Genomic DNA, 14,289 nt, shown 5'->3' with positions numbered 1-14,289 from the left:
GACTGGGAAATGGAAAAGTGTTCATCCCAAGACAGATGATCTGTCCTGTTGCAGAAGCACAGGCATTATTAAAATTAATAAAAAGGGAGGAATTGTGGAGGCTCAAAGAGGCCAAAGGTCAGAGTTTGAGACTGCTTTTAGTTCATTCAAGGTCATTGTGCTTCTGACTAAAACAAAGGGCCCACCTATATGTAAATCAGAGTTCTGCTCACTCAAGACTATCAACAGGTGTGACTAGTTGCCAGACCTTGAACTCCTGAAATACGGAAGTAGTTGGTTCCTACCTAAAGCAAAAGTCTGCGGATCCAACTAAGTTCCAGTTCCCTTTATGGAAATTACTTGGGATTCCACCCAGGGAGTGGTTTGCCTACAGAGTGATTCGTCTAGGGCCTGAGAGTGGTTGAATGTAAGCCTGTGACTTTCAATTTGTATGTTAATGCAGTCTTTTGTTTTACTCCTATGTTTTAGGGTCAGGGGTATATTAACCAGTTGAAAATTAAACACAGGTGAGAATTTTCAGTACTCACTGAAATTTCCTCCCTCCATAAAAAAAGAAAAGAAAAGAAAGAAATCCATGAAAATTTCTGCCAAGCTGACCTGTGGCCTGAAACCAGAGCTTGCCCACCAACAGATGAGTACTTTGCTGGTCCACAAACTTACCTCACCCAGTAACTGGGAGATAAACCCTTCTTACTAAAGAACTAGTGGAGAGGCCTCCAGCCTCTCGGGCTGAAGCACAAGTTGGCAAAGGAATGACTCAAGTGAAGATGTAACATAGGCTGAGAGTCACTAATAACGACAGGAAGTTCACACAACAGAAGCTAGGTGATAAATATCGACGTTTTCTAACCCTAACAGCAACCATATGAAGCAAATACACTACAGACCAATTTGTCACATGAGAAACTAAGAAAAAGAACATTACTGAACATGACTCCCAGATCACAGAAGTATGAGGGACAGCCAAGTTACAAACCCAAGAGCTGAATCGTTTTCTAAGCAACATTCCAGAAAGCACAGAGCTGGAAGGCAAGCCGATGGCAAGAGTCTAGAGTTGGAAGCCATTTCTCTCACTCACAGGTTCTGTGCGATCCCTTGGGTTCTGATTACTTCAGCCAGCTCTCATTCCCTACTCGCCCCACCACCACCACCACACACCCAGGCCGTCCATCTCTATTTCTGAATTTTGCATTTCCAGTTTAAGACAGTTAATCATAACGGCCACTGACCTGTCCAACTAATGACAGAGTCATGTTACAGAGTTCTGCCGTCAAGTAATCTGGAGTCTCACTTTCTGCTTTCAATCTATAGGAGCTCTGGATGCATGCTGCCTCCAGTTTATGGTTAAACACCCCGACTTTCCTGGGACAGCAGTAGACGCTCCTGAGGAGGAGCTGGAGGACCTGAAGGCAGGGGGGTTGTTTCTAGGATGCTGAATTATGTGGATGGACGGCAGGGTATTTTCCTTCACCACGCGGCACCTTTGTCACAGAAGGAGGAGGTCAAGACCTTGATCAGGTCATGAGTACTCAGTACTTTGAATTTCTACTTTGAAGCTTCCCTTCGGCACCACATATATAAAGAATGTCTCCCCCTTCTTGCTCAGAAGCAGCATCGTCCAGCACTGCCACCTCTGGTCCCTGTCTTTAAAAAGTGCCATCCTTGACATTCCTTGGTTTCTACTAGATCCCTTGCCAACATTTTCCCACGTGCACAGAGGCTGAAACCCACTAAGAGGGACTGGCAGGTGTGGTCTGCCCGGTTGCCCAGTCTTTTTGCACCTCTCAGTCCTGGTGGATCTTCTGGCTTCCTAGGTATTTCTTTCCCCAGGCACACTCAAACGTGTTATTATCCCGTGCTCTCTGGTTACCCTGGAGGGCTGGCTCTATGCTTTGCCCACTCTCGCTGGCACTCCATTAGTATCTAGAGGAGATCTGGAAAGATTTAGATCTGAGTGGCTGCTGACATCCTCTTCGTGTCTGAGATAAGTTCTAGGACAGGGCTCAAGCACTGCCTTATGCACCAGAGATTCGGGAAGTTGGGGTTCTCGCCTAAGACTTCCAAGCATAACAGTGGTAATGGGAACTGTTCTCCCATACACTATCAGACGTTAACAGGTATCATCTCCTAACTATGAGCAAATTCAGAAACGAGGCTCCTGGGGTCTCATGGTACTAAGAATCCTACAGTGAAATGTTAAGAGCTATGACCAGAAACTGTCATCATCTATATGTTGTCTCTGGAGAAGTAAGTATAAACCCACCATTTCACAAGAAAAGCAAAATCCATGTCAAGTATGCAATATATATCAACAAAAGATGAAGAGATTATCAAATACAGTCACACTGGTAGAAATTTCTTGCAGGTTAGCAAGATACATTTTCATTTGCCTTCCAGAAATGAAATATTAAAAGAAAGCATATCACCCATTAGTCCATCCACACAATTTAGATTCTAATTAATTTGCATTATGCTCGGCCTTTCTTTCAAAACTCAACAGAGCTTTGAAAAGGCGTTTCTCAAAGCAGTGACAGTATTAAAAGAACAACTGTATTTCCCTTGTGTAAATAGCTTTAACAAAACTCCCAGGTAGTTTCCTTTTTAAAGAAATGAGCTACAATTTCATTGATTCAGGAAACAGACATAGGTGTAATATGGTCATTCATGTTCATGGAAAAAGAAAATGAATAAACATCAGGAAGGAAGGTGTAGCTCAGCACTGCAGCACTTGTCTAGCAAACGTGGGGAGCTGGGCAGAATCTTAAAAACCACAGGAGAAAAAAATGCACATTGTAAAACCACAGCAAAAACTGTGAGGACAAGCAGGCTTTAGCAGGTGGGCACCAGTTTCTAAGACTATGTCGGTCTTCCAGCATGCACAGCTGCGGGTGAAAAGACCCAGAGCCATTGTGGAGTGGTTATGGCCTTTTCCTCAGGAGACAAAGAGAAACACTGCTGTTTGATTCTCCATATATGTTTAAGCTAATTCATTTAATATTCTAAAGACAACCAGCATGCTATTCCTTAAGTATCTGCTTTACAGCGCTCATCTTTCAGCCCCTGGGAATGCCAGACTTCGTTGCCCACAGGCTCAGGATAACGCCGAGGTAAGTGAAAACGTGCAAGCTCCATCTTACCTCTGATTCATCTGTAGACTCTTCAAGAGATCCAGTTTCCTGCAAGCACAGAGGAGAGAGGGGTCAGAAGAATGAAAACCATTTGCAGTGGACAAGAATCACCACACCGACCTGCTTTGCTGGAAAAGTCATTTGCAACGACATTTTAGAGGATGCCGCATGCCCAGCTCTCACCCCTTCCATAACTTCACACCATGGCTGGCCCGGGACAGGCAGAGGAGGGGGATTATGGGGCTCCAAGCTTCTGTTTTCCTCCTTCAAACTCAGAACAAATAGCCCTAGGAACTTGACACGCAAAAGCTAAACACTGGAAATCCACCTGGCAAAACCTCGCTGATAACACAGGGGAACAAGAAACCACATCAAATGAGCCAGTTGTTAAAGACTGAAATCTCTTTCGTTGATGAGTCAAAATTACTGTCTTGCTAAAAGTTTTAGAGAGGAAATTCTGGGGGGGGGGGGTGTTTACTGAGACTCGTGTGTGCATTCAGGCTGGCCTTGAAGCTGATGATGACCTTGAACTTCTCAGTCTCCTTTCTCTAATCTTCCCCGTACTGGGATTATAGGCACCTGACACTATGCTTGTTTTTAAACTAAATCCCCAAGCCTAGAACAGTTCTCGTAAAAAGAATCTTCCCACAGTGGTACTCATCACACGTGGTCTGAGTCCTTTAATAAACCAGTACCTCTCAGACAAATTCCTCCTCTTAGCACAGTTCCCTTCTTGCTGCACAATGAATCTTGCTGCTCGGGAGGAAACAAAGCAAAAAGGGAAAAAATGGACTTGATCCCGCTAATCTCTCACCTGTCCACCGAAAGAGAGAATCTGCTGATGCCACGCATCCTCAAAGAGGTCAGCAAAATGAAGATTTACTTAACGTACTTATAGATATCAATAGCAATAAAAAGTTACAGCTAATATGCTGACACCAAATGTAAGCATTTTAGAATCCATGAGGCAAACAAAGAGAACCACAGAAGAAGTGGGATAAGGACATCCCAGATATAACGTATTTTTAAGGAAAAAAAAGGATATTTTAAAGAAAATCAGATGCACATTATATTCAATTCAACACGGATAGCAAGATAAATGTAAATCTGGTGCTCAAAAGCAGCTTTACTTTGTATGTCAAAAAACAATAAAAGCTTGGGAGGAGACAGGTAACTTCTAGAGGAAGTTTCAGTCTTAACATGCCGTTTGTTTGACTTAATGGGACTCAGAATCTCAGAACTCTCAACAGTCTGAAGCTGCAATCCTCCAAAACAACTGGATAGTCTTACATCTGCAAGTCTCTCTCTCTCTCTCTCTCTCTCTCTCTCTCTCACACACACACACACACACACACACACACACACACCAAAAAGAAAAGAAAAAAAAAAGAAAAGAGAATCCAGCTTTCCTACCATGTGACAGTTGTCCACAAGGTTAACGGGAAGTATCCCACCGACCCTTCTAAACCACTTCTCCTCTGCACTCGCCACCCAGTTCTTGGTGTTAGTCCTCTTCGCATCTTAATCTATCTCTTCTACACATTCCACTTTTAAAATTAAGTCACTATTCAAACAGAACAGAGGCCAGAAATAGTCCAAGTAAGCAGCACTAGCTAATTTCCCACAAGTGTCCTAAGAAAACACAATGGGAAAGGGCTCATCATTTATAATGATGCTGAAAGAACTAGGTCTCTACATTTATAAGAATGAAAGCAACTCAAAATGGACGCAACGCCCGAAGTTAAACTATAATACCCTGAAGCTCCATACAGAAGCCTTACTTGACATTAGCCTTGGCATTGGTTTCTTGGCTATCTCACAAAAATCTAAGGATACAGATGCAGAAATAAATAAATGCCACTGCATCAAACTAAAAAGCCTTCTGCATAGCAAAGCAAATAATATATAAAGGCAGCCTATGGGCTGCAGAAAAAAAAAATATTTGTCAGCCCAAAGGACTCATCTGCATATCTCACATCTGCAAAGAATACATACAACTCAACAGCAAGAAAACATAGACCCTAATTAAACACAGGTCCTAAATAAACACTTCTCCAAAAAAGACATTTAAAATGGACAACTGGCACATTCACAGGTGCTCAGACTGTCTAATTGCGGAAATGCTAATCAAAGCCACTCTATCACTTCAGATAACTGTAGAATAGCTTTTCCCAGAAGGACAAGGGATGAGGGGAGCTGCGAAGGGACTGTTGTTGCATTATCTCCTTATCTGCGTAATAGAAAGGGGGAAATGTCAAATGGGCAAACATAATAAAGCTGTAGCTATTAACCACAGGGGTGTGTGGAAATGGCTTAATACAGGTCACGGCACACAAAGCAGCAGATATGCGGGAATAAGTATTCTAAAGAGCTCAGGTACAAAATAAGGGCCACAGCTGCTATGGATATAGTCAATGAATTGTAAGGATTTTTTGCAAAGAGCAGATTAGTTGTGGGAAAATGGACAGTTCTGAGAAGGAATGAGGATCCTCATGCTTCAGTGAGGTAACCTCTATATTCACACACACACATCTCATAACATCATGCTGCTTACTTAGACATGCAGCAGAAATTGGCTTTTATACATTTTTATACTTTCTAGTCTGACTTTGTTACTGACCATCTATCATAATCCACTCATAATTCTAAATGTTTTACCATCTGTATGTCTATAATTCAGCATTTAAACATTTCTAACCCCTCAGGACAGAATAATGAAGTACAGAGTCTGAATTTAATGGTTTCCAAAATATCTCTGATCCGAGTTCCCTGAATATTCAACAGCACTAGCAAAGCAATGTTGTCATTGCTGTGTCTAGATTCCGATTTTCCACATTCAGAGTGCTGAAAACATACTTGGCTACTCTTCCAGAAAATTACATTAAACCTAAGAATATTTTTTAATGTGGCATCCACTCAAATATACCTATTTGGTAAATGGGGGAGGCGCACGTGCCTCATGAAAACAACATAAATCATCAATAGAAGTCCAGACCTCACAATCCAATGTCATACTTGTTCCACACCAGAAATAATGCAGTGCCAGAGCCTGAGAGTTTCGCGCCGGCTGAGAACATTCAGGGCCCTGTAAGACCCACCGTCAGCATTAGCACAGGCTACCTGACCAGAGGTCTGGCCTCAACACATCTATACTCCCATCCACGTTATGAAACCAATACATGATAGACCTCAGGTATGAGCCCAGAATGGGTGCTTAGCAGTTTCTTTGACCAATCCTACTACTTAATAGTTCTACAGACAAAGAAGTAAACAGAAAGGCATAAGAATGCAAACCCAAGAAACAAGACTAAACCATGAGCAAGGTTGCCATTGAAGACTGCATGATTTTCAACATTTTTAGCCTCAAGAAATCTATTTGCATCAAGAAAACATAAGCTAAACGGTATTGTTCCTATGTAATATAAGTCAAACTCACCAAAACAATCCACAAGTAATGTATGATTTTATGTATATAATGAAGAAAAATAGAGACTATCAGAGCAATGTGGGGATAGGAAGTTATTAGTAGGTAAGGTTTCAGTGTGTAAAAAACTCCACCACGAGGTATGGTTGTGATGGCTGCACAGCAACTTAAATATACTTTAACTGAATCACAAACTTAAAAATTACTGAATTGATGAACTTCATGTCCAACTAAAAACTGAATGCTGTTTTGGCTGGGGTAAAGGTGTTGGACTGGAAGATATCCACCGATATAAATAAATGTACAGTCACTCAAATTCTAGGCAGCGAGCTTAACAATTAATTCAGTAATTTACCTTTCTTTCTCAAAGCAATCGCTCGAATGCCAATCATCTATCTGAAGAATTTCCCCTAGGATGTCTGTTGGCCCTGAGACACTCATCAGCTGCCCAAAGCACAGATCAGACTGATAACTGCCATCCTCAAAGAACCAGCACTGGTCTCCCAAGCCCAGACTAGACCAGACCTGACTCCCCAGCAAGGCAGACAGATAAAGAGTGATTTCTGGCACCAGGAGACTTCCATTCTCTCCAGCCCCTCCACAAATCTAAACCCCTCTAGCCAAGCTAAGTAAGCTACAACTGAGAACCACATGCTTGTGTCTACACGCTAGAAGCAGCAAAATGACAGATAGGATTTAGGTGTGACCTACAGATGTGTTGCTATACCTAGATGAGGTTTTTCAGAAAAATCTGAATTTCCAACTTCATAAAAATCACATTACACAGGGCTGGAGAGATGGCTCAGTGGTTAAGAGCACTGACTGCTCTTCCAGAGGACCCGGGTTCAATTCCCAGCACCCACATGGCAGCTCACAACTGTTTGAAGATCCAGGGGATCTGACACCTTCACACCAATGCACATAAAAATAAAGTTAAATAATCCATAAAAAATAAAAAAAATCACATTACACCTACACAGTATCAGTATTTCTGCCTAACCTCTGTTGGAGCTGCGCAGCAACGCCAGGATGGAGGATGCTGTTCCCCTCAACATCACTTCCAGCTCACTTAGGTCATGGGCACCTGCCTGGAGGTTGTGATCCCCAGTGAGATTTTCCTTAGGGTATTCCCTCCTCCTAGCCCTGGCTCAGCTCCACAAAGATCCTTATGTTTTATAGCTTCAAATATTATCTCTGGAACTCAGTGGGGAAGGTGTCCTACTTCTTCAACATGGCCTTCTCTGTCGTAAACCCTAAATTAGCACCAACCTGAGATTTAAATGTGAAAATAGCACTAGCTATTTCTAAACATTCACTTTCCTGACCAGCCCAACCTTGGTTGCCCTGGCCAAGCCTGATCTGGACAGTAATCTTTGTGTTATTTATAAGTTAACTATTTCATCCTCATCACTTTAATAAATTTATTTCCTAACAAGTCTTAGAGAATAAATTAACGGGCAAGAAAATGGAGGCACTGAAGTATATACAAACCTGATTTTTATTTTTTTTATGCATGGAGATATTCATAAGCAGAGTCTGTATCATCTAATAACCTGAAATAAGGATGGAACTCCCCTAATTTCTAAGATGCAGTAGTGGAAATCAAAATAAAAACTCTCTCCAACAGCCAAAACACAGATGGCTAATTTTGTGGCTGAGTGGGGAGGATGAAAGTGCGGGAAGGTTAAGAGGAAGAAATGTGGAGAATGTGGTCCATATTACACCTGAATGAGTAACCTCACAACACGTTAAATATGACACAACGGTTTCCCATACACTCTACTGAACAGAATTTACAACGTGACAATTATAAGTGTTCTCCTCCTACTAGATTCATTTCCTCACTTAGGGTTTGGAAACCACTAGCTCTTGGGGAGATACAGACATGAGGAAGCTATAGCCCACATTCTGAGGACTCAGCAATCTGCAGGAGACAAATACACCCACCAGACTTCAAGCAGAGTGTTATTCATGAGAGGTCGAGACAAACACTGTTGGGCATCTGTGACTATGAAAGTCACCTATAAATCGTTCCAGAACTAAGCAAAACTGCTGGTTACAAGAATTCTGGGCAGAACTCTGGCTATTAGCTTTCTATGAACTATAAAACACAAATGTTACTTTTTACAGAGTACTTTTTTCTATATTCAGCAAAATCAAGGCTTCCATCATGACTTAAAGACATCTGTTTACCCATACTTAAGCAGTGATTTTAGCTTTAAACCGTGGCTTTTTATATAGTATGTAAACTCAGTACAGACATCACCCTTTTGGCTCGACATAAAATTAAAGGTGAGACAATCATCAAATAACACCGCAGGCAGGTAAGGTAAGTCAGTGGGTTTACACTTGTGCTAGTCACCGAGGAAGGGAACAGGGAACAGGGAACCAAGAATATGCTTTGCCCCTCTCTGTGATTTGTATTGTAGTTCACTTAATACACATGTCAACTCCTAAAGTACTCAGGAGGAAGAAAAAAGGATGCCATGATTTCCAAAAATATTCAAGGTGGCAAAATATAAGCACATTTACTTACTTGATGTTTGTGTGCTTTGTCACTAAAAACCTGTTTACGAAGGCCTACTATCAGATTATAGTGGCTTCTTACTGTACGTGCAAAATGTACCAATCCAGGAAATAAGAAAAATCTGCTCTTGTTTAATCTTCAAAGGACTAATAATATGAGTACAATTATTTATTTATTTTATTTTAAGGAATCATAATTTTTTATGAAATCATTAACAATCTATGAATGCTTCTTTCTGTAACAGACAATAGACTACCCGTCTCTCTTAAGGCTACACTGATACAGTTGGGAAGAAATGCTCTTCCTAATAGGACAGTGGCTGTTTAACAACACAGGAGGAATAAGGGCTACAAGGAAAACCATCAAGCATCAAGACGGTAAGGGCTAATTTTACTTCACAAAGATCGTGTGTGTGTGTGTGTGTGTGTGTGTGTGTGTGTGAATATATTATACTTAGATTTAAGTTCTTTGGCATACTTTAAAAAGCAAAGTGACCTAGTGAAAAAATGTGACCTTTGGAGACATGAAACTAAAATATTACTGATGTAAGCATCAGAAAATTCGAAATAAATTTCAATCCATTTATTTGTAAAATCCAATAATATACTAAGTATCAAAGCAATATTCCAATATTGGTCATTAGTAGTGAATATATTCTTACCATGTGGCATGCAAAAGTGAAAATGTACAAGAAAAATAAAAATATTAAGACATGAATATTACACAGAATAATATCAGAAGGTGGTCTCCAAGAATGAGCAGGAACTCTCAGTCGGAAAACAAAATTCCACAGAGGCATGAGGAAAATGTAGGGGAAAGTGCTATAGACAGCATAAGTCCTGAAAAGGGCCAGTGAGCCTGGCTTGTGTGGAGAACTACAAGACAGGCACTGTGAGACCGTGGCAGAAGTGGAGGTTCGTGGTGGGGGATCGTGGTAGGAAATGAAGTCAGAGAGCAGTGGGAAGGGGGTGGCTCACATAGCCCTGTTGAGTAATCCCACACTGTTTTACCGCAGTTTGGGATGAAAAGGTTTGAGACATGGAAGCATTATATGACTTCTACACCAGAATAAACATTTACCTCACAGAATTATTTTGGAATGACCAACTGTCCTGTGAAGGGGGCTTTTTAAACTTGGAAGCACTGTAGAAATGGGAAACATCTTATTATCTACCTGATTTTCTAATTTCGAACATCAGACAGCTTTGTCAAACTCCTCTTCTGCATGAGTGGGGAAATAAGGAGTACTCCGTTCGACCACACTGGATATAATCTAAGAACTTAACGAACTTGGACTTTTGCTTTTCTACAAAACCACAACTATGTTTCAACAGAAACAGAAATGCCCTATGTGAAAAGCCCTCTCGCAGAAGTCAAACTGAGTAAGGCCAGCTGTGAAGGCAAGTTCTGTTTCCCTTTGACCTTCAGTGCAAGAGACAGTTTGCACAAATAATGGCTAAGAGGCTCTTGCCAACACAATCCCAAACCCAGATTCTTCCTACTCAAAGTCCTTAACTTTTGGCATACATAAAATAAGTACGATGTGAATGGTAAAAAGTCTACTACAAGTCAATGTCTCTTACGACAGTAAGCAGTTCATCGCCATCACTTCTTAAGGAGCATCACAGAAAATGGTAGACGGGCTATTTAATTTAAATGGGGAAAATATTATTTATGTCAAACTGAAGTGACACTAGAAACGGAAACTTAAAGGGTCTCTTCCAAGGTCTGGCCTTAAAGTCTTCTATTTTGTCAGTTTCATTCAGTTTTGTTTTTTTTTTTTTTCTTTGCCCTAATGTACGGCTATCAGAGCGACTGTATGAAAACAGGGCAGTAATTTCTACTCAACACCTCAGAGCTACCTTCGGAGCTGCAGGTTGGACGTTGCCATCTAAGTATCGCCAGCAACAGGGATAATCCCCTAAGCATTGCATAGCCCACACGACTTGTCTCATTCAAAAAACTCCACGTAATTTAAAGCAGAAGGGCAGAACCGAGGCTAGGCCGGCTCGGATGGCGGGGGTGTGCAAGGCTCTACACCCGAGAGGAGGGGCCGCTCCAACTAATTCGGCCACGACCGCCTTGTCTCCGGCCCTCTGCGCCCCAAAAACCCTCACTCGTGTCTCCAAGTCCCTGCTGCCCCGAACTAGCTCGGCCAGCGTTTACCTGCTCCTCTGCTTCCGCCATAGCGCAGTCCGAAAGTCACATGACATACCCGGAAATAAAAGAAAACAGTCCCTCTCCACAGCCTACTGGGAAATGTAGTTTTCCCCCACATCAGTCCGGTTCCTTATCCAACTCTCATTATTTCTCAACAGAGTTCTGTTTAAGAGAATCCATGTATATATAGTTAATGTTATATTTTATTTTGTTGTTGGTATACGTTCTATTTTTATTGCAATATCTATTAAGTGCTTTCTATTCCAGGCCTGGTTTACTGTAAAATTATGAATTATCTCATTTAGTCCTCTCAGCAATCCCTACATTTATCCTCCTAATAGGGAAGAGCACAGCACCTCAGAGATCTCACTGATCTTACATAAGAAGCCTCGGTTTAGAATTCGTCCCTGCCCAATGCCCAAGACTACCATATCAAATGTCCTTCAGGGTAATACCCTCGCTGTGCCTGCCCACTTCCTTTTCAAAAGGATAGTAACTATAGTTGTATGTCTGCAGTGTTGAATCAGAAAATAATGTATAGTTTAATAAAGATTAAGTTCTTGATGCATTAAATTAATATCTTTTTAACTTAATTTTTATGTTTAAATATCTTGCCTGCCTGTCTGTGCACACTTGAGAGCTTCATGTCTTCATAGGCCAGAAGAGTTTATCAGAATCTCTGGAATTAGAGATACAGATATTTGAGAGCTGCTATACAGGTATCGGGAATCAAACTCTGAACCCCTGAAAGAGAAGCAATAGCAATTGACATATAAATATTGAATTTTTAAAATCCCTATTGTTTAATTATTTGCTAAACTTGCATTGACTATCTTCAAGATAAAATATCAGCTTGTCATTTGTAAAATCTGAAAAACATCATTTAGAAAACTTGATGCTACACAATGTTTCTGAACAAAATCAACTATCTTTTCTATTCCTCAGAAATCCGTTCATCTGACCAAAGACAGCCGTTGTCTGTTTCCAGCGTCTTAAATAGCTGGCAGCTCCACAGAAGTATCACAATTGGCAGCAGGTGGTGATGCCCCAGTGTCCTTTTTGTTCCTTGTGACACGCACTGACTCCGACTAGCAGAACGTCACATGTCACATACTCAGTACCGTGTGTTTCCCCTGGTCCCTAGGTGTTGCCTTCTCAACCCATTTTTCTCAGTGACCCAGAAGCCATGATGATGTCATCTCTCAGACACTTGGCTCTCCCCACAAGAGCCTAAAGAGCCTCCAATCCTTACTGGGGTCCCACTTCCAGCCTGGTCTTCACTCGGCTCATTTAAACACCCACAGGCAAACACCCAAGGTAAGGTCTAATCTAAGAGTTTCTCACACATGTTACGCAGCTCAGGCCCAAACAACACTCATGAAGGATTTCAAGCCACAGAAAAACCTTGTAAGAATTTTCTCCCTGGCAGCAGGAGCCAAGGTAATCTATCTCCTTCCTTTAAGGTCTTAATAACAACACAAACTTCCGACACACCATAGCTCCCCCTCGGAAACCAATGACTGTATTGAGCTTACTTACAGAGCATGGGTGAAGGGCTACCGTCAGGTGCACAAGTGACCCCAATGTAGCTTCACTGAAAAGTTTCCACCCTGCAAGGATGACAGCGTAACCGTAACAACAGATGAAACCCCCTTCTCCTTGTTGTCCCCCAGCTGATGTACTTCAGTCTCTCCAAGAAACTATAAGGTCATGTGCAATTAGGACAGACTGGCATAATACTGACTGGAAGGAGTAGCTGCACACTCAGGCGAGGGTCCAGTGACCTCCCTGCTTCTTCCTATGACAGAATGTCAACAGTCAACAAACCCAATTGTGAGGATCCTTTGCAAGCAGACACAGATGGTCTTATGAAGATGGGTATTGTCGAAATTAGAGGTCAGTGCTCAGCAACAAGTAGACACAGAAGAAGCCCATTACTATGGAAAATAGAAAGAAGCCTAGATCTTTGGCCTCTCTGATTTTCTTCACAAGCCACTATTTTCCCTTTTCCTGTTATGAGCTGCATCCAGAGAAACTGGTGAGAGTGCATCCTCTTCTGGCCGGCAGAATCCTGTTTCTATCAAACACATACAGGAAAGAGCAGGAGAATGCAGGACTGTTGTCACGGTTTTCTTCTTGCTGTTCTGTGCATTTGGTTTTGGTGAGAATCAGTCATGCTGAAAAGGAGGGGTTAACTGCTGGGAAAATCAACACTGAATTCCCAAACAAAGCTTTGTTCTTGTTCTGGAAAAACCAATAACTGTGTGATCTACTTCAAATTTTGAGATTTTTTGTATTTGTTTATGTTTGGGGTTTTTTTTCTTTGTTTGTTTGTTTGGTTTGGTTGGATGATTGGTTGGTTTTGAGATCAGGTCTCATAATGCAATCCTGGCTGGGATTAAAGATATTGCATCAGCATATCAAACCCTCAAATTTTGATGATTTTATAATCCTTTCCTTCTAGGCTGACATTCTTCTTAACCCCATATGACTTCTGACACATGCACAAACACACACACACACACACACACACACACACACAGAGAGAGAGAGAGAGAGAGAGAGAGAGAGAGATCTAACTCACCCTGGTTTTGTATTGATGGTAGAATTGGACTTTCAGTTAAAAGTCTTTGTTGAAAAGGTCCCTCAGAATCCTGAAGATATGCATCAGTGGTTAGGAGTGCATGCCATCACTGTCTTCAGGACTCAGCCTGCACAGACACATACATATGCTCTGTGCTCCCATACACACAGAGACACATACACACTAAATAAATAAGTAAATGTGTGATAATTTTACAGTAAGAAATAAAAGGTCTTCCAAAACCCAAATCAGCAAGGGCTGCAGCTCTAATTTCATTGCCGATTTTCCTGTCTGTCTGTTTCTGTCTGTCTGTCTTCTGGGATTTTCTTTTCTCCCCAGCAGTTGGAGCTTTGGTTTGTATGTTTGGATGAATCTCCAAAGATTATCTATAGGACACATCCCTTTCATCCACTACACAGGTTCTGTCTGCTCTTACAAACATTCTAATGGAGAAGATAATACGATT

The 14,289-nt window shown here is 41.5% G+C and overlaps 1 protein-coding gene across 2 annotated transcripts in view; it reads right to left on the bottom strand.

Annotated features, from left to right (window-relative positions):
* Positions 1 to 11,318, bottom strand: part of Vps41 (VPS41 subunit of HOPS complex) — a 152,308-nt gene extending 140,990 nt beyond the window's left edge. For both annotated transcript variants that reach the window (XM_048460771.3, XM_048460772.3), the window contains exons 1-2: positions 11,246 to 11,318; positions 3,138 to 3,176 (exon numbers count right to left, since the gene is read on the bottom strand). In XM_048460771.3, the coding sequence (XP_048316728.1) occupies positions 3,138 to 3,176; positions 11,246 to 11,266 (60 nt within the window). In that variant the 5' untranslated portion in view covers positions 11,267 to 11,318. The remainder of the gene's footprint in view (positions 1 to 3,137; positions 3,177 to 11,245) is intronic.
* Between the last annotated feature and the right edge of the window lie 2,971 nt (positions 11,319 to 14,289).

The sequence above is a fragment of the Myodes glareolus genome, chromosome 14 (genome assembly GCF_982192425.1).
Source record: "Myodes glareolus chromosome 14, mMyoGla1.1, whole genome shotgun sequence".
Classification (NCBI taxonomy): Eukaryota; Metazoa; Chordata; class Mammalia; order Rodentia; family Cricetidae; genus Myodes; species Myodes glareolus.
The sequence above is the reverse complement of the archived record's forward strand: the minus strand, read 5'-3'. Positions and strand labels throughout refer to the sequence as shown.